Here is a 21275-nt window from a genome sequence, read left to right on the forward strand (position 1 = left end):
TATATGGTTATGGGGGGATTTGGGGGAGAGATGGTAACTTTATACAAATTGAAGGCCATCACTACTACTGCAGATGAAAACAACTTAGATCTGAGGGACCCTTTAGAAAGATACAGTATCTTCCTGATCTAGAGGCAGGTCCCAGCGCTCGCGTTATTTTGAGAGAGGGTCCCGAAGCCCGCCAGAGGCCAGTTCTCGCGGGCGGGCCTCGGGGCTAAACTCTCGTTCGGTGAGGGGAAGCGCGCCAGTCGCCAGGCCCGGTGCGCCATCGCGGAGCAAGGCTAGCCGCCCCGGGCCCGGGCTCGGCTCACTTTCCTCGGACGCCCCGAAGCAGAGCCAGGGCTCCGTTTAGCCACATCGACTCTAGTTTCAGCAGCCGCCTCCCGCCAGCAGCGGCTCGGACCGGGCCTCCTCAGGGCGAGCGAGGGAGCGAAAGCCGCCTCCAGCCCGGACCGCAGATGGAAGGTGTGGTTCAGGACCACCGTAGAGGAAGCGTTGCCTCCCTTGGCCAAGCCGGCCCGCGCTCTGCAGCCCCAGAAGCGCTAGATGCGGTCTGCGCGGGGGAGAGGGCGTGGAGAGTCGCCGCCCTTCTCGCACCCCCCGCCAGCGACCTCGGCTCGCCCCCTAACACTCTCGCGAGGAAGGCTGCCCCGGGCCAGAGGCAACCCGGGCCGAGGCCGGAGCCAGACGGCGCCGCGGGACTGGGGAGCCGGAGCAAGGCGGTGCCTCGGACCCCGTTCCTGAAAACCGTCGACTTCTCCAGGATTTGTCAAGTCCTAAGCAGCTCCAAGAAGGCTCCGCGAGCTTTCGGGGAAACCCACTATGTGGCTCACCCCTGTTGGTCTTGCTCGAGCCCTCGCCTTCCTCCCCTCTCCAGATGCACCACCCACCTCAGATCTCGGGCCCTGCGGGCTGAGCCCGCCAAGCCGGCAGAAGCGCGGTTTTAGGCAGAGCGAAGGAGCCCCCTGCTGGCCAGACGCGGCAGGCACGGCGACCCCGCTCCAGGTTTCCTCCGCCCGGCGGCCGCGGCCCCGCCCTGACCCACCTCGACCGTCCGGCGCCCCCAGCGCTGGGGCGTGTCCAAAGAAACAGAAAACCAAATCAAACAAAGCGCCAAAAGCCACTCTCACCTGTGGACTGCTCCGAGGTAAGTGTGAGTCCAGCCTTTCCCACGCCCCTCTCTGACCCTCCTCTGGTCCTCTGGGCTGAGGTTTGGGGGAGACAAAGGGGCCACCCCCCAAAAACGAAATCATGGCTGCTTCTGAAAGCACGTTTTGCAAGCATGAGGATCAAACATACATATACTCTCTCTTACAAACACACACACACACACACACACACACACACACACACACACCACTGAAGCAAACTCACACTTACCAGTCCGGAAGAGGGCTACTGATGTGCATATTTCTGGAAGCATTTCATTAGCCGTTGGAGCAAATGTTTACTAATACTTCAGGTTGTAGACTACAGCAATTACTGGATTGCAAAGGGGAGAGAAGAGGAAGGAAGATACCCCTCAGTTTAGTCATCTCTCGCATACCTGCACATGAGTCCTACTTTCAGTCTCAAGTCCTAGCATGGCCAGAAAAGTTTTCATCGCCCTACTGAGAGGGAAGAGAGAGGTACAGCCATTTCTGGTGGGTTTCCTGTGTCCTGCGCCCTTTCTTCACCAGACAACGGGAGAAGAGATTGTTTTATTTATCTAGACAATTTATGAGTTAGTTCTGTATGGCTTTCTGAAATTAGTTTAACCTTGAAATAGGCTATGTGCTTGAGTGGCAGGTTTTTCTGTGCTTAGGTAAAGGTTATTAGAAATCACAATGTTTCATTCTATTCAGGCAACCTTGAGTTAGAGATGGGCATAATATCTTATTATTGTGACTTTCAGTAATGTCTGTTGCCTCTGGATGTTTACTGTCTTTGGAGAAGGAGCATAGCTAAAAAAAAATTATTTTATAAGTTCAAGCGTATAATAACTATAGGTCCAGTAAAGGGTCAGTGCCATTTGCTTCTGTTTTCTTCACACACTCATTCTGGAGAAACAAACTAAAGGATTTGGACTGCCCCTGAGATTAGTTTATAGTAGGTAAAATTTAGGAGAGTTTTTTAAAATGATGTCTGTTTTCTTATTCAGTATATTCAGATGGATGGCAATATTTGACCTCCTAATTTGTGAAAGGAAGGGAATGAGGCTGTTAGGGAGTGAGAGCTGATCTCTCTCTCCTATATCCACCAGTCCAGGAGATCTGAGCTGGTCAAAGAATTAGAACTCTTCCAAAGATAACAACAGCAGCTCTAATAACAAAACTCGTAGGTACTGCAGCCTTCACCTTCATTATCTCAATGAATTCTCCCTGTAGTCCTATGGATAATGTAATACAAGCTTCTCTTTTTACAGAACAGGGAAGTAAGGCTTAGAAGTTTTATTTACTTGACCAAAGTGACAACAGGTGGCAACCAGAAGAGCAAGGATCTGAACTCAGGCACTAGAAGAGTTATCTTGAGAGATCATGCTCATTGTATTAAATTCAGGCTGGTAATAAAGTAATATTTTTGGTCTGAGTTTTAGCCTTTCAAAGCAAAAAACAAAGGTAATCTTTTCTGGAGAGAGAACATTTGGTGTATTTGTTCTGAAAAATGCCTTCCCTCTCCCCATTTCACAGATGAGAGAACTGAGACAATGAATTGACTGAGCTACCGTAGCGGGACGTGCATAGCCAGGTCTTACAACCAGATTCTTTTGAATCTAACTCCTGTATTCATTCTGCTTAACTACACTGCCCAAACACAGAAAGATTCTTGGTTTTTTTGTTTTGTTTGTTTTTATCTGAAACACTAAACAGTAAATCATTAATAGCTCAGAGCTCGCATTTCTCAGTGAGAAATTTCTTTCACGTTAATTGTGAATACCTTTTTATACTGAAAGGATGCAAATGTTGAAATAATGCTATTCTCAGTGGTGAATTAAATGACATAAAAATGGCAAAAGACTAAAATAACTACATCAGCTTTACTTGAAAAGCAGTTAAAGCCGTTAAAAAGATATCTGAAAGGCCTGTCTCAGTGCAATTTTAGTGTTCTCCACCCCCAAGACCTATCCTACCCTGCCTTAGGAAAGTCATTCCATATTACATTTCTGCTAGCTTTTGTTCATGGAAGACTTTAACACTCACAAGGTTTTGGTGCTTTTCATCTCCATTCATATGTTTCTTTTTTGCTCTGTGAATGGTTACAGTAAAAATGTCAAAACAACTCTCTGGAGTGACCACTTTAACAGGCAAAAAAATTATATGATCTTAATTGGCAAGAGATTTTTGACCGGCATCCACATTTTAACACGTACTGACAATGCCCTGAAGTATACTGTGTAGAACTGATTTACTCTGTGTTGTAAAGTTAGCTCAGGTACAGAATGTGCTTCATAAAATGGTCTTAAGGTTCCTCCATTTTCAGTTTGGCTCAAAGCACCAGCCAAAGCCAGATGAACTGCCGTAAGTCACTGATTGGACCGCGGCCCGTCTGCCTCAGCTTTCTCAATCATTCGTGTGCAGATTATTTGGCCACATGGCCTCCTGTCATGTTGGGGATCTGTGATTTTTCCAAAGGTTTAATTTAGTTGAATATGATTGTTAATGTCAAGTTCGAATTTTCTTCCTCCCACCTCTCATTAAAACTCTTAATATCAATACCAGTTTGGAGCTATTATGTTATATAATGAAGCTTGCTTGTCTGTGTGAATTTGTATTTTCACAGATTTTTAGACTTGAAGGGCTTTTTGAAATTTCCTAATCTAATCCTTTCATTTTACTGGTGGATAAATTGTTGTCTTAAGAGGTGATACAGAATTTTCAAGGTCACTCATCCAGTTAGGGGGAGAATGAGAACCCAGAACCCAGACTTTTTGTATTTAAAGTCTAAGACCATGTTCCTTCTTTATTTGATTGTCAGAGATTCAGGCACTCATTTGACAAACTAGTTATTGCCATGAACTTGGCAACTGTCCAGACATTAGGACTTCAATAAAGGTAAAAGAAAAACAATCCAGGAAAAGGCCTTAATTTTTTGAATTTATAATCTAGTGGCGAACAAAATCAAATGCTGGTCTTAAAATAGTTATAAGGACATCTTATAAAGATATTTTCTTAAAAACTACCCTTAATGTATTATATTGTACAAAGCAGACAAAAGCAGGCTAGTGTTCTTCTACATCTTCTGTTAAAGGAATTTGGGGGAACCCTTAATGCTAAATAGTGAAATCATTGGTGGTAAATTGGTATATGAATAAAGCAGACCTTCACCAGGTAAGCAGGATCCCCTTGGATGATCCATTCATGGGTCATGGATAACTCTGTCCCAGAGTCTTTTCATGATTGGGGGTTCTGTTCCTGTGAGAAGAAATAGACTCGAGCAGGAGCAGGAATAAAGAAATAATAAAGAGATTAAAAAGGAAATTATTCAACAAGATGTTTTTTAAAATGACGTATTTTCATATGTGTATTCGATTGTCCTGGCAGACGAACCAAAAGACCAGGAGAGCACTAGCCCAAGAATTTAAGGCAGAAGCCTCAGGGTCTATTATAATTGGTTTCTGTGATTAACTCAACTTTCCGCTTTTAGAATATTCTTATAGTAGTCCCGTCCTCCCGACTCTGGAATAACTGGGAAGGGAAAGATACAAAAAGTTCAATTCTCTAGAATTCTGGGTTTAACTCTTGTGAGATTCATCAACAACAATTTTTTTCCAGAAAACAGAACTGGACATTACAAACAAAACACACACTGGACATTGAAAAGAAAAACTTACCAAATGATTAGGGTATACCAGCTTCCTAAAATCCCTCCCTTGCTGTCTTTCTGATCTGAATTTTAGCTTGTCAAAGTTTGAACAATGAGGACCAAAGGCCAGGTGTCTTATATTCACATATATGTCTAGTGAGGGGCATTTTTTTTTTTTTAAACAAGGTTATATTTTTAAACAAGAAATGAAGTTCCTTTTTGGTAGATATTCAGAAGGACATTTTTAGTTAATTAAGGGGTAGGGAACAGGGCAGGGAGAGGAGTGTTTTGTCTGATAATGAAAGTGGGGAAAGTACATTTACCCACTGAAGTTTCTTTTGCACTCTTTTCTGTCAATTTAGTTTCTATTTTGTTCTGAGATCCAATAAGGCAATAATATATCAGTTACAATATGGTTAATAATATAGTATAATGGTATAGTATATTAATAACATAATATAAGATTTGGCTGTTTCACATTTTGGTCTTCACATGATAGGCCAGCCTGGCTGACGTGAACTAGTGGATGGCAGTTCCCTAACTGGGGTCTCCCAAATCTTGCTCACTGGATTATGAACTGTTGAGGAACTCTTGCAGAATCTCTCTTTCACGTTGCTTGGATGTCATGCTTGGTAATGTTAAAGAAGAGAGAGCAGATCCACAATGGAGTCTCTTGTACTAAGCCCCGAGTCAGCAAACCAAGACTTATTGCCTATCCTAATTGCAATTTCATCCCCTCCCAAGAATGTTACTTTAACCACACAGTCTGGAATTACCTGGTCAGAGCCAGTGAGGTGATCTCTCTGACAGATCCCTTCTGTCCACCACAAGAAGGTTACCTCACCTGAAGCAATCCACTCATTGCTAGATTTTTTTTTTTCCTTTCCTTTCCTTTCCTTTTTTCCCCTTTTCTTTTCTTTTCTCCCCCCTTCTATCTGTAAAGCCTTCCATTTTTTATAGCCCCCTTTCTACTTGCTAGATGGGATTCAGTCTGGTCCAGGAATTATTGCATGAAGCCAAGTAGATCTTTAAATTTACTTTGTTTTTTAACAGTATCAACCAAGGATATGATTAAGTCGGATCCTCGGGAGAGTCACTGATCTATTTCCTGCCTCCAGATATAACTGAAACCAAAGTACAACCACAGCAAGTATTGTGTTGTAGACAAATGGTTAAAAAAATACTACCTGTAGTACTGAGATTAAAGTTAAAAGGAAAGAAATCTGAATCTCCTCCCATTTTCTTTCTGACTGCAGGCCAGGTGAAGAAGCAGCAGCGTAGTCCCTTCCATGATCACTGAAAAAAATAGCAATCTTAAATAAAGGAGAACATGAGACCTGAAATCTTTTCGATCTGCTTTAAGATCCAAGAGAGCTTATGGAACAATTATGTTGGAGCTCCCGAATGACTTGATTAAGGTTGTCTTTCTGGAAGGGTGGAAGGGTCTTTGAGAACCATACAGCTTTTAGAGCTTGTTCTCTGCAGAAGGAAAACCAGCAAGACCAAAAAGAGGAAGGAAAGGAAGTGTAGGGAAGGAAGAGAGGAAGGGAAAAAAATCTCTTTTGAAGTGGAGGTTGAATGACAAGAGGAACTTTTAGCCCTCGGGTTTATTTTCTCTGCACTAGGTATATAATGTTATAGTTCTCAAAATCCATACTTAGCTAGGCATTAAACTCTAGGAATAATCTGTTTATAGAAAATAAAGCCATTTCTATTTGAAAACAAATGGAAAAAATAATTATTTTTCCCCAAACGTGTACCCTTTTAATTGATCAAATGCATCCAAGAAATTCTGTCGGCAATTTGAACACTCTGTAGGTGTTGTTGCTGCTCTAAATTTGTCTGCAAGAGGAATTGTAAATGGTATTTACCTTTTAATTAAACAAAGCATCTTGCAAATTAAACACATGTTCTTGCACATCAAAATTTAGTTAACATCCTTTTCATTGTTCATCCTGCTGACACTCTGACAGCATCATGAGTCCACACACAATATAGAATCACACTCTCTCCCCCTCCCCTGCACTTTGCATTCCTCAGAGTAGATGATATCACATGCTAGAGTACACTCTGTAACTGACTTCTAATAACTGAGCAGCTTTTCCCATTTAATATACTTAATATTGTGTAAAATATGGGGCTGCATTGGTGTGTCCAGAACCTGGAAAGCTTTGGACACTGATCTGACATATGTCTTATAATCTTATACTGGAAATTTGACAGTGAATGACAGAACACCTTAGAGGAATATAAGAAGATGATAAAGGCAGAAGCACCGCACATGAATGCAGAGTCTGGTTTCTAATAGCTACATACTTTTTTACATGCATACCAGTAATTTGACATTTATAATTCACCGTGGAGCTGAATTTCTGTCATTTTCTTACTGTCAAGTTCTCCACATTTTGAAATAAATGTCCCTTCTAATTATTATATGAATTTGAACTCCAACATTCAATTTTTTCCCCTGTCCCTTATAATGGAGTACTACATTTGGCTGAAGTCTGATTTGCAAGACCATTTAGAAAATGCGATCATTCCACATGTATTCCCACAAACTATACAGGGGAACCCCTTGATTGTATTCTGCCTTACTGTGAAAGTACGATTTAAAACTCATCCATCAGTACTATTTCCAAGAAAATAAGGTTATTAATGGCAGAATGAAACTGAGATAATTAGGATATAGCCTTAATGGAACAAAAGTCAAAGAGAGGGTTTTCAATAAAGGAAAATTGTAGTTAACAACTGTCACTCACATGTACCAATGCTCATTCATCTCTTTTATTTCTGTTTATTTATGGTTTATATAATTGAAATAAAGTCATTTGCTTAGAATATTGCCAAAGAATATTAGAAATGCATCCCGCTTTGAAAAGAGGCATGTCAAAATAAAGTTAAATAAATTCCAAGGTGAGATGAGATATATCCCCTTAGCATTATTGCACCTTCAAGATTTTCCTTTTTTAAAGTTGAGGGATTATTTTTACTGTCAGTATTTAGTTTTAAGGTTCAGGTAAATAGTATGTTGAAGAGATGCTACTTGTGTAAGAAATTGCTTTGAGGCACAGAAAAGATTGGTGTGGATGTGCATGGAGGAGAGAGGGAGTGGCTTTCTAGTATCATCATAATAAGCTTCAGCTCCAAGGAATACCCTAGCATCTTGCTTTGTCTTAACCAAGCTTTAAAATGCAGAAGTAAATAATGAGAACAATGTGCAAAAACAGAATTCATGTTTTAAATAGTGCTTGTAATAAAGTAACGGTGATACAATGCTTGTTTGTTGATTAATAAGCCTTCACACACACATATATGTAAAATGTTCTTTTTTGATTTCAAGGAAATGAATAGAATGTAAATGCTGAATACACTCAGATAGGACTTAAAAGAACTAAATTCATTTCCCTAGGTTCAGATAAGACCCAAAATTAAGGACTTTGTTGGGGGCGCCTGGATGGCTCCGTCGGTTGAGCTTCCGGCTTTTGGTTTCGGCTCAGCTCTTGATCTCGGCTCAGGTCTTGATCTCAGGCTTGTGAGGACAGTCCTCTATGGCAGGCTCCTAACTCAGCACCCTGTCTGCTTGAGATTCTCTCTCCCCCTCTCCATCCACTTCCACCCCTTCCCCCCAACTCGCATGCACGCACAGGTGTATATGTGCGTGTGTGTGAATGTAATCGCTCTAAAATAAATAAATAAATAAATAAATAAAATCTTTAAAAAGATTAAGGACTTTGGCTAATGACAAAGTTGTAAAATATTATCTACTTTTACACCAGCTCTTCTGTCCCATTGTTTAAACATTTCACAATTTAACTGGATACAATTTTCCAACTACAAAGAAAATCTATGCCAGCCAACAAGTTTCAGAAATATTGATTGGAACTTTCACTGATGTGTAAAATGTGCTTGACTATAGACGTAGATTTTCTGTCTGAAAAAAAAATTTTTTTTAAGTTTCATATTGATTCTTGTGCCATTTGGTTTTCACTAGGCTTATGAAAGATAAAACATTGATTTAACTCTTCATAGAGCCATTCAATGTGTAACAATTTTTACAAGTGACATGTAAGTCTTCTTTCTTTTAGACTAATTTTTATACTGTTTTCAATAATGTGCTTCCATTTTATCAATTTCCAAAAAGATAAATGAGTATTTTTTAAAAAATGAGCAGTGCCTTCATGAATGCTGACAACATGGCCAGTGTTTCTTCAGTTCTTGCTAAGTGCCGGGTGTTGTGCTGGATACCTGACACATCTTGTTGCCTTTTGTAGCAACCCCATGTGGAGCAACTCTGAGGGTATGGAGACTTATCTGATTTATCTGAGGGGATGGAGGCTGAATGCCTTGGTTGGAGCCCACCCATCTAGTAAAAAGTTGAACCCGGTCTCAAACCCAATTCTGAATTACAAGGCAAGGGCCTTCATGTGTTGCTATGTGGCTACCACTGAGCACTTACCATGCACTAGGCACTGTACTTCATAATTCACAGGCTGTAAAGTGTGTCTTCTTTAGCACCAAATCTATGTCATAGATCTTAGTGTGATTAAAAAGTTACTTCTGGGGGTGCCTGAGTGGCTCATAGGTTAAAACCTCTGCCCTCGGCTCAGGTCATGATCTCAGGGTCCTGGGATCAAGCCCTGCATTGGGCTCTCTGCTCTGCAGGGAGCCTGCTTCCTCCTCTCTCTCTGCCTGCCTCTCTGCTGACTTGTGATCTGTCTGTCAAATAAATAAATAAAATACTAAAAAAAAAAAAAAAAAAAAAGGGTACTTCTGGGTTTAGGCTGAGTATGAAAGTGATAGGGTGGGGTACAGCCTAAACCAAACCTGCACAGTGAGGTATCTTTGGTGCCTTTTCCTTTCCACTTTTACACTTTCTCCAAGTTTGCTTTTCATTCCTATAGAAAAAACCTTCAGAGTAAGGTACTCCTGCCAAAATTTGAATTTGACAAAGGGCATCTAGAAAACTGAAGAAATTGATTTATTTGTGCATTTACTCACTTATTCATTCATTTTAAAGTATGAAAGGGTTTTGAGGACTAGAGAATGTCCTAGAAATCATATAGTTTAAGGGTAGGAAACTGGAGACCCTCCAAATAGGGTCCTCCACAATGTGATTTCTCTCCAATATAATTTATTTTGAAAAATGAAAAATGGAACCTTTTAGGTGGGGTGTAGATTGTCCATACAGCATGTCCCCTCACCATCATTACCATAGCTCATCCTTGTTCCACACATTCTCTTACTTGGTTCCTCAGATCATTTTAATTTATGACTGCAGATAGACATAGGCGTGTGTGTGTGTGTGTGTGTGTGTGTGTGTGAAGGACGAATCCAAGTAAGTTTTATTCTTTTCCCAAGGTCAGTGTCATTTTTTTTCTTTTCAGCATAGGACAGTACTTGTTGCCACATAGGAAGCTTAATATTTATTGAATGAATGAGTGACTGCATGAATGAATGTGATAGAATTGAGACTATAACCCAGGTGTCCACAGTCTTGACCCATTGTCGCACCTTAGAACTTAATTCTCGGGAGGAATAGTGTAACATCTCTACTTTTGTGTGCAGGAAATTTGGCTCTTTTAGTACATGATTTTTCTTTTTCTGCCTAAATCAAATGAGGCCTACACTAAAAGCAATTCAACCAAAGGATATTCATTCAAAGGTTGGTTTCAAATTGAAATCATGTAAACACAGCAACTGAATGTACGATACTTTCCAGAAGACCTAGAAAATCACATTTACTTCCAATAAAGTCATGATTATTGATGTAGTACACTGTGAGTCAAAGGGGCAAAGAAGTATAAGACTAAGTAAGTGCCTTTTCCAGGCTTATCAAGAATGTTTGGAAGCCTGGAGAAACCTTTGAATTGAACTGATTCTACATCCAAACATGCAGAAGAAAAGAAAAATGAATAACCGAGTCATTTATATATCTCTGTGATGGATAATCTGTACTATACCAACACCTGGCTATTTAGGAAACTATTTATTCATCATTCATTTGTATATTTAGTGTGAGAGCTTTGGGCTGATTGTTCTATCATTTTTACAGTGTGGCAGCCATCTGACTGCTCTGAAAAAACTTGGGTGTCCAAAAGGATAATTGTCTTAAGAACAAGAAAAGTTACAACTTTTTTTTTAAAGAATTTGTTCATTTATTTGACACAGAGAGAGAGAGAGAGAGAAGCAGGCTCCTGGCTAAGCAGGAAACTTTATATGGGGCTTGATCCCACAACCCCAGGAACATGACCCGAACTGAAGGCAGACGCTTAACCGACTGAGCCACCCAGGTGCCCAAAAGTTACAACTTTGAATCAGGAATGAGTTTTTAAAGCAGTAACCATGGGGCCACAAGTGTGAGAGATACACTGGTTAGGTGTATCAAGTGTATGAAATGAAGGCAGGATATGACATCTGATGTTGAACTGAGACCACGTCCTTACTTTCTGCGTAATCACCTGTGTGACCACCATGTTGCCATTACATGCGGCTTCAAAGCCTTCAATGCTCTGTGTCTCCTAAGGACAAATTTTTAAATCTGAGCATGTCAGTCAAGGTTCATCATCATGGATGCTCAATCAATATTTTGTATGATGAGGTCCTGGATATTTGCTGCCGTACATGGTGTCCTGCACTCACCCACAAATTCTCAAAGGCCTAGGAGACTTTATTTATTTATTTATTTTTTTACTGACTGTAGAACTTTTCTCAAATACTCCAGGAAAGCCCTTCTCGCACTTCAGACATGCCCACAGGCTCACCTCATCTATGAAACCATTCCTATCACTGTTCCCAAGCATTCTCTGCAATGTTTGGGGTAGCCACTATCTTCTCTGTATTATGTTGCACAGCACTTTCTCTGCTGCTGTTTTGTCATATGTCACACTTTACCTAGTTAATAGCTATTATACACATGTCTGCATTAACTATATTACAGAACCTTAGGTGCATGACTATGACACCTATGTTATAGCTTATAGGTATATATTTGTTCCCTAAAAATATATGTTGTATGAAGAAGGATTCATATATTCTGTAATCACTGATTTCTGTGGTAGATTTTCGTAAGTGTTGTGTCCGTCAGTCGACTACCCACACTGACCTACTTGTGTAGGAAAAAGAGAGAAAGAAAGAAAGAAAAAAGAAGCTGAGAGGAAGTGGTGGTATCTTTGCAGATATGTCCATAGTTGTACCTTTTTTTTTGCTTTTTTGGGCATGACTATAAAGTAGTATGTTTTCTCTTTTTCCTAACTTTTTTTCTTTTTCTTATTTATTCTTTTAAAACAAACAAATTTATATAGCAAATATCATTTCCTCTTTCAAGAACATCATATTCAGTTTATTCATGTTGGTATTGTGAAAACGGTTTTTTAGGTTATCTTCTCTGGAAAATTTTTTTTTAAGGTTTTATTTATTTATTTGACAGAGAAAGAGAGAGCTCAAGCAGGGGGAGTGGCAGACAGAGGGAGAGGGAGAAGTAGTCTCTGGCTGAGCAAGGAGCCCCATGTGGCGCTCGATTCCAGGACCCTGGGATTATGACCCAAGCAGAAAGCAAATATTTAACCGACTGAGCCACCCAGATGCTCCTTTTCTGGAATTGTTTTAAAAGTCAGTCTCAGTACTTTCTTTTTTAAAAAATTATTAGAGACTGTGTGGCATGCACAGTGAAGGGAAAGGCACAGGGAGATGGAGGAGAATCCCAGGTAGGTTCTGCTACCAGCACAGAGCCCAACACAGAGCTCAACCCTTTGACCCCAAGACCATGATCTGAGCTGAAATCAAGAGTCAGATGCTTAACCGACTAAGCCACTGAGGTGCCCCAGGCTCACTACTTTTTTTTTGCCAGCAATTGGTTAAAAAAGCAACATAACAATCCTTAGAAGAATTCTGTACAACCATTAAAATAATGATATTATGTAGGAAATTAGTAAATTATTTATGTAAAAAATGTGTTCATTACCTTTTCCTTTTTTGTTACTAGTGATTTTTCTTTTTTTTACTTTTTAAAAAATTAGTCCCACAGAGAATTTGAAAGAACATCAGTGGACATCCCTATATCCTTCTCCTTGGTTCATCGATTATTAACATTTTATAAACACTCACCTTCATCTGCTTATCTATTTTTCTATAGAGAAAGTTATATAGGTGTGTGTGTATTTATATATAGATGTGTGTATGTGTATCCTAGGCTTAGAGTATTTTTCTTTACCTTTAAAATGTAAAGGCTAAAATGTACTAGTTTTATTAGAATTTGTTTTCATTTGTTTTCCCAGGTACAGAGTAAGCCCTTTTAATATGGGAGTCAAGTCTTTTTTTTTCCCCCAGGTGTTTTTCTTTGATTATAATGTTATATATTATATTCCATTCCCATCCCCCCAGGGGATCAAACTATTTCTGTTAGATGCCTATATCTATTTTATATATTAATGATGTTTTCTCTGATTATGTTCTGCTTTATTTTGTTTTTATTGACATAGTTCTATGCTTGCATTTTTCCAATATCCTTTATAATCTATTTTTTGTTGTTGAATATGTTCTCCCTTGAGCATCTTTAATTAGTCTTTATTTCTAAGACGATGATTTTTATCTTTTCAGAAATACATTTCTTTCAGTTTGTCAATTCTCACTTATTCTTTATAATATTTTGTCTGTTTCTGATTTGAAGTTTATAAATATGACTTAAGTTTTAATAAAATATGTAATAAATATGTAAATTCTTATTTAAGGATATTTAATTCGGTTTCCTTCTGTTTTATTGTAGTTTCGTTAAGGAGAACATAAACCAAAATATTTTCATGTGCATTTTCTATTTTCCTTGTATAGTAGTCATATGTGAATGTTGTTGTTTGACATTACCTTTTTTAAAATTTTAAATGTGTTTGATTTTCTTTTTTTTTAAAATATTTTATTTATTTATTTGACAGAGATCACATGTAGGCAGAGAGTCAGAGAGAGAGGAGAAAGCAGGCTCCTCGCGGAGCAGAGAGCCCGATGTGGGGCTCGATCCCAGGACCCTGAGATCATGACCCGAGCCGAAGGCAGAGGCCCAACCCACTGAGCCACCCAGGCGCCCCAAATGTGTTTGATTTTCTTAGACCAGAAATAAACTTTATTGCATACAGAGAACATACATTTGGGTGGCTTTTGGGGTTTCTTAGTTCAAGAGTACTTCCTTCTTTTGATATGGTGATACTAATTTTCTTTAATCCTGTTTTTTATTTTCTTGCCAGAAATGGTGCTTTCCCAAGGGTACTACTTCTAGTATTAGGCACTTTACATCTTTCCTTTTGGTTTCCCAGTGGGTGGTACTCTGATGCAGCAGATCTCAGATTTGTTTTTATAGTTCCTCATTTCCAGGTTAGACATTCTCTTTCTGGGGTTGTTTTGTCTGTATTCTACTTCTAAAAGCTCATGCATCTTTCTTTTTTGTTGTCTATGCGGCCTGTGCTTGAGGTAGGCTCAGAAGCTACCTCTGCTAGATTTGGGGGTATTTATTTCTGTACCAACACAGAATTTAAAATTCCTAGTTATTCTATAGGCCTGAGTTTTGAATGGTTTAACTTATTCTCTTTGTTGGCATATATGGGCATTTGGACATAGTGTGAAAAATTGAAGATTTATGGCTGCATTATCATATAGGAATCAGAATTCTTCTTGTGCTCTTGTGATAAATTTGGCTTTTTTTTTTTTTGGAATGCATCAGGAATTATTACTGGAAGCTTTCTTAAAGAGGAGATAAAGAGCAACTTGTCACAGATTGCTTGACTGATCTCAATCCCCTGAATTACACATGTGATATGTTTTTTAAATTATAAAAGAAAGCAACAGAACAGTATGCATAGTAAGGTACTATCTTTATTAAAAAAATATATATATATATATATAAATAGACAATTATCTAGAAGCTTGGATACATTAATTTACTTACTGTGGTTGTAACTGGGTGGTAGGATCTTATGTTTTCTATAACAAACAATAGTTTACTTAATCACGTGCAAAAATAGAAAAAGGCATTTCTATTTTAGGAAAAACAAAAGTTGTCACAAGTCAATTAAATTCAACAAAGGTTTTTTGAAAAACGCATTTCCATCATAGCAAAAAAATTAGATATTATATTCTGTTTTAAATTCATGTAGACTACGTTAACTAAATGAATTATAATTGCATGGATTATATAGGCATACATATACAAACATATTTATATATACATAAAAGAATGTTTGAGTAAATGGTAGTCACATCACAGTTGATAAGATAGGCAAACAATAGTGATGGGCACAGGAAATGAGTCTTAGGCAAGGGACCTGGACTGAGAGCCACTATAGGACTTCATCTCCTGGCAGAGCTGGCAGCCAGATCAGTCCTGACTGAACCGTAAAGGGTGTACTTCACAAACATTCCCAAAGCATCAGTGACCCTCTTCTCTTCCTGAGCAGTTCTGATCAAAGCAAAGGAATGGAATATTGAAGGAAGAGAATAAAACTCTGTTGAAGGTAGATAGTTACACATTGCAAAATATTTGTGCAATGTTAACAAAATGTTTAAAATATTTGGGTAATTACTACAAACTAGTGACAAGGAGTATGACCTTGTCTTCCCTCAAAAGAGCATAGTGGAAGTAGACTGAAAGTCATTAAGAAAGACAGTATATTATCCAGGTGATAACAGCCTTTATTCGCTGGTGCTTTAGAACAGAAGTTACATAGTTCAAGAAGAAACAGTTAAGAAGAAAATCAGCTAATTCACAATGAAATTAAAATATCAACCATTAGAGATTTGTGTTTATTCATCCCATTTCAAAGCTACGTATTTCCCCTTAAATGGAAAAACCTAATGTTTCATTTTGAACTGAATGTTTGTTTTATTTTGAGCTTTCTCATGACAATATCATAATCATTGTCTCCCCTGCCCTTTTTCTCTCCCATCCCTCCTCTTTCCCTCTGCCATTATTCAGACTTAATCAGGGCTGTTCAATATACATTTCCTATTCTCCTTCAGGGCACATGGAGTTAGTCCTGACTGCATTGTCTTTGTTGATTCCAGCTCAGGTCATGATCTCGGTGTTGTGAGATTGAGCCTCATGTTGAGTTCTGAGCTCAGCACAGAGTCTGCTTGAGATTCATGAGATTGTCTCTCTCCCTTTCTCCCTGCCCTGGCTCACACGCACACAATCTCTAAATAAATAAATAAATAAATAAATAAATAAATAAATAAAATCTTGAAAACCTAAAATCTTAGAAAGAAAGGAGGAAAAGACAAAGGAAGGGAAGGAAGGAAGAAGGAAAGGAAGAAAATGGGAGCAGAAGTGTTGTGTCCTCCATGGAAGTTTTAAGAGCAGTGTACCACAGAGCGCAATGCACCACACTTTTTGCCTGGGAAGCTTCTCTGTTCCACTTGGATCCTGCAGTGAGGGAGACTAGTAAGGCCCTCAGCTTTGCCCACTACCACCACTCTCCTATAGACAGATGACATATAAAAATTCATGAGAAATTAATGAGGTCTTATGTTTGTTTTGTTTTTAACTCCATGATTATCTCACCTATCAAATAAACGTATGGACAAAGGAAAAGTAAAATTACATTCTCCATGCAAGTTTAGCATTTTTGAGTGAGGAGAAATTTTACCTCATGGTCAATTGTATTATGACTTAATATTTCATACTGTATGTACATATAATTATATATACATAATAATTTGTTATGCTCTAACTTAATTTAGTTTAATAACATTTTATTTCTTTAAACACTTCAAATTAACTGATTCTTGAGGATCTTCACAAGACCAGTTCCTTTCACGGGGTTTCCTTGCATATTTGTATGGTTGGCTGCTGTGCATCCCCCAGAATACTGCTAGTCTGATAAGTCCCCCTGGAGCCCTTCCTGGCCATCCTGTCTAAGTAGATTTGGGCCTGTTACCTTTTATCGCAGCACCTTGTCTACATTTTCTGAGCTTGCAAGTAGATATTTATCTGTTATCTTCTTATTGTTTGGCTCACCCTCTAGCCTGCCAGCTCCATGAGTCTGTGTCTATCCTCTGCACCACTGCATAACCTGCAAAGGTTATGACAGCTTCAGAGTAGACAATTCATATGCATTGATTACACAAATGACAGGATTACTGTAATAGGTGTATATGGGATAAAAGTAACTTTAGTTAAATAATATTTTATATAGTCATGAATTATGTAACTTTTTTCCCTATACATCAGTTCTTTTAAGCCCATCGTAGAAAGTTTGGAAGTAGAGGCCGTTGAGAGGTTTTGTGTTTTATTTAAAAGGAATTGATCATTATCATCATCAATATTATTATTACTATTTACTTTTTTGAGGGTCTATCAATTTCCAATTATTAAAGTTAAGAAGTATGTATGATGGTACTAGGAAAGCCAATACATTGTCTCATCTTTTTTTTTTTTTTTTTTTAAGATTTATTTATTTATTTGAGAGAGAGAGTGTGTACATGCATGTGCATGAGCCGGGCCGAGGGTGGGGGACGGAACAGCGGGAGAGGGAGAATCCCAAGCAGACTCCCTGCTGACCATGGAGGCTGAAGCTGGGCTCAGTCCCATGACCCTGAGATTCTGACCTGAGCCAAAATCAAGAGCTGGTCACATAACCGACTGAGCCCCCCAGGCACCCCAACCATAAATGATGTAAGCGTTAAAAATGTCTGTCTAATACTAATATGTTTTGGTACAGAAATCCTATACACATATAGTATCTAAATATATGGTTTGAACAGTTTCTGGAATATTTTGTTTTTAGAAAAACATGAGATTTTTTAAAAATTAAAATTGTTATTTTAGAACGTTCAATCAATATGACTCTACTGGACCAACACCAACCCTGATCTTTGGAGTTTACAATTTATATTAATGCTTTTTGTTAAGAATCATAAAAACATCCAAGTCACATGTTTTTGGAGCATAGCTAATGTGAATATAAATACTTTATGTAACAGCATTTTCAGAGAAGTTAACATTTCAGTGATTCCATATTATCAAAATCATAAGATTAAAATATGGCTAAACAAAAATCTCAGGAGCAACTAGGATATTAAATCTGAAGTTAAAATATTTGGGGAGAATCAGTTTTTTGCATATAATCAAAATAATAATAATTGCAAGGATCTATGAATCAGACTCAGAAATTGTTTTAAGAAACCTTTAAGGATTCAGAAATACCAATGTACACACACACACACACACACACACATACACACACACGCACCATTTTATATAGTTTTAAGCACAAACTACTTTACTATATAAAATAGGTAGATCACAATTTTTGGAGGGTTGTAAAAATAGTCTCAAGTCTAAGTTTTCAGAAATGACATAATACCACAGCAGAACCAAGAGGACTGTTCTGTCTGCCGTCATCAGGAAACTGCAGATTAGAAAGCTTTCCTCATGACTGCTAGTTGTGGCATCTTTGGCTACTACCCTGATCAACACCCACAACCTGAATGGGTGCCTCCTACCGTGCCTCTCTCTTGCTTTCTGTATAACTCCATCAAATCAAAGAGGAATCCACATCACATGTGAGGCCCCAGCTACAAGTGGGTCTAGAACAGGTCGTTTTTAGATTTTGAACCTCTGCTGTGGAAGCAAGTAGGTGTTGAGAGAGCCTCTACAACCCTTATAACATCAAACAAAATTAGAATTATATTATAGAGACAGTTTCGTATCTTTCATATTCCAATTTAAATTACATCACTTATTGGGACGCCTGGGTGGCTCAGTTGGTTAAGCAGCTGCCTTCAGCTCAGGTCATGATCCCAGCGTCCTGGGATCGAGTCCCACATCGGGCTCCTTGCTCAGCGGGGAGCCTGCTTCTCCCTCTGCCTCTGCCTGCCATTCTGTCTGCCTGTGCTTGCTCTCTCCCCGTCTCTCTCTCTGATAAATAAATAAAATCTTTAAAAAAAAAAAAAATAAAATAAATTACATCACTTATTTCTCGGTTAAATATGTTATAAAATCACATTTTTTTGGAGGATATGGTTTATTGAATTTATATTGAAATTTATTGAAATATTTAAATTATTTTGGTTAATTAATGAACTAAACTACATAAATTGTTAGAACCATAGAGTACCTAGCCCATCTGAAGCATTCAGTACATATTTGTTGAAGGAATAAATATATTTAGAGGACCCATGTTAATAGTAATACCATCTTAAATGCTTGATACTTGAAATCATCATCATTCCTACCCATGGGATGGAGGGAAGAACCCAGAGGTGTGTTTTGGAGAGTTTTATGGGCCAGGCTTGGAAGTGGTATAACTTACACAGAGTAATAACTTTTGCTCACATTCTGTCAGAGAGGAAAAGTCATGAAGCTCCATCTAAAGGCAAGGAAGAAGAGAGGGTAGGAAATGAGTATAGCTGGACCTACCTATGATACTACTGGGGTGGAAATTGTGGCAACAGTCTTCACCACAGCATGAGAAGGAATTAAAGCCAATTTTTCTACCTGTCTGTAAAACCCTTTGTGCTTTGATTATTCATTGGTTAACATTATCTTTGCAACTGCTAATTGTTCACAATGTATACTGTTATTTTCTAATTTACCCCTAACAAGATATTTTCTCTAGAAGGAATGAATAAACATTAAGTGGAGACATGATGCATTTCAAATATTTTTATTAGAGGAGTTGACTGTACAGCATAACTAAACAGAATCTTTTTCAAACATCATGATGCATAGTTTCTAGCCAATGTACAAATCTGTTGAGACAACTGAAATAGTTCTGCAAGCTTCCAGATCTTCCTCATTGTCTGTAGTATATAAAATGAGAGTGAAATTTTCTTTTTTCTTTTTTTAAAGTTTTTATTTATTTGAGAGAGTGCATAAGTGGGTAAGAGGGGCAAAAGGAGAGGGAGAAGCAGGCTCCTCACTGAGCAAGGAGCCTGATGCAGAGCTTGATCCCAGAACCCCGAGATCATGACCTGAGCCCAAAGGCAGAGATGCTTAACTAACTGAGCCACCCAGGCACCCCTAAAATTTTTCTTTCTAAATTTCCCATAAGGAGTCTGCTAAGATACAACCAAATGGTTTATCTAATCTGGATTTTGTCACCAACTGTTAGGGATGTGCCCTACCACACAATCGCTTTTCCAGTTCTTCATAAGATATAGGGAGTGCTCCTTCCCCTTTCTGTCACAGTCTGTACCTTCCGTCATTAGGAAGATTGTTAGGTCCTGTTTAGTTCATCCCTAACTACATTATTGCTCAGCAAATTACTACTGTTTCTATGCCTCTGAAATATAACCAGAACATAAGACAAGGTAGGTCAGCTTGACAAATGCTGACTTTGACTAGAGTGAATTTATGTCTACTGCATTGGTGAGAAAGATTATTACTTATACTTACCATCATCATTAATTCTCTTCCTAAATTTCTAAATGATAACAAATCAGTTAAAATGTGCAGCTACTCTCAAGTGGCAACTCAGCCTTGGGGTTATTATACAGCAGAAGAGATAGACTTCTCAAATTATTTTTGTGAATAACGACATGTCTTAAAGAGATAAAAATGTGTATGAAATCCACAGGTTAATATGAGACTCATTTTAGCAAATTATCATCCAGTTTAGATATTTGTTATAATTTTTATTTAACAACTAAATTCGTTTAACTGAATAATCTAATGGATTAATTTGTGGCCAGTATGCCATAGAGTATAGTTTTTTTGAAGATGAGAGTAGTATTTATGTTTATTATTATTATTTTTTTTTTTTAGGTAATTGATCTAACCAAATTTAGGTTCTTTTTCCTAAAAAGGATGGAGGCATATCTTCCTTATTCCCATTATCAGTAGCTTTAGGAAGATCCTGATTTTACACAATTTGAGAAAAAAATGAATAGAAAGAAAAAGCATAGCAGTTATAACAAGTAATCTTTATTCTATGTCTACTTTGTGCCAAGTACGATGCCAAATCTTTATTCATTGAACAGATATTTTCTCAGTGTCCAACAGGCATTGAAGACACAGCAGTCTAGAATTTATATCTTAGCTGGTAGAGACAGATAATATCTAAGAATGATAAATAAGTAGATTATGTAGCATGTTCCGATGTGGTAAGTACTATGAAGGAAGTTAGAAGAGAGGAAGGTGTGCTAGAATGGGGCTGCACTTTTTTAATTGACTAGTTAGTGTAGTGTTGACCATATAGGTAAATGAAGAACATCACGGATTTGCAGGCTCACTCTCCCTTTCCTGGCTTCTCCATTCCCTGGCCAGCCCGGGTTCCATATCACTGGCCTGCTTGCCTTTTGAGTTTGTTCACTGTCTTCCTTCTAGTTAGACTCAGCCCCTTTGCAGGATGAGTAAAGTCTTTCCATCTGGACCACAGTGTACCTTTCCTGCTCAGACTAAAGCCACTCTTAATCAGTTAAGTCCTAGTTCAACCAGAGTTTGTTAGTGAAATTCCCTTACAGTTTTTTTTTTCCTTCTCTTTTCAAACATATAGCTGAGAGGCCAAATTGAA

At 38.4% G+C, this 21275-nt stretch overlaps 1 protein-coding gene across 1 annotated transcript in view; it reads left to right on the forward strand.

Annotated features, from left to right (window-relative positions):
• The first annotated feature begins 567 nt into the window (after positions 1-567).
• The window catches only part of LOC309843196 (uncharacterized protein), a 271304-nt gene continuing 250596 nt past the window's right edge, over positions 568-21275 (forward strand). The window contains exon 1 of the mRNA XM_082688549.1: positions 568-1147. Coding sequence (XP_082544675.1) covers positions 823-1147 — 325 coding nt within the window. The 5' untranslated portion in view covers positions 568-822. The remainder of the gene's footprint in view (positions 1148-21275) is intronic.

This window comes from Mustela nivalis (assembly GCF_964662115.1).
Source record: "Mustela nivalis genome assembly, chromosome: 10".
Classification (NCBI taxonomy): domain Eukaryota; kingdom Metazoa; phylum Chordata; class Mammalia; order Carnivora; family Mustelidae; genus Mustela; species Mustela nivalis.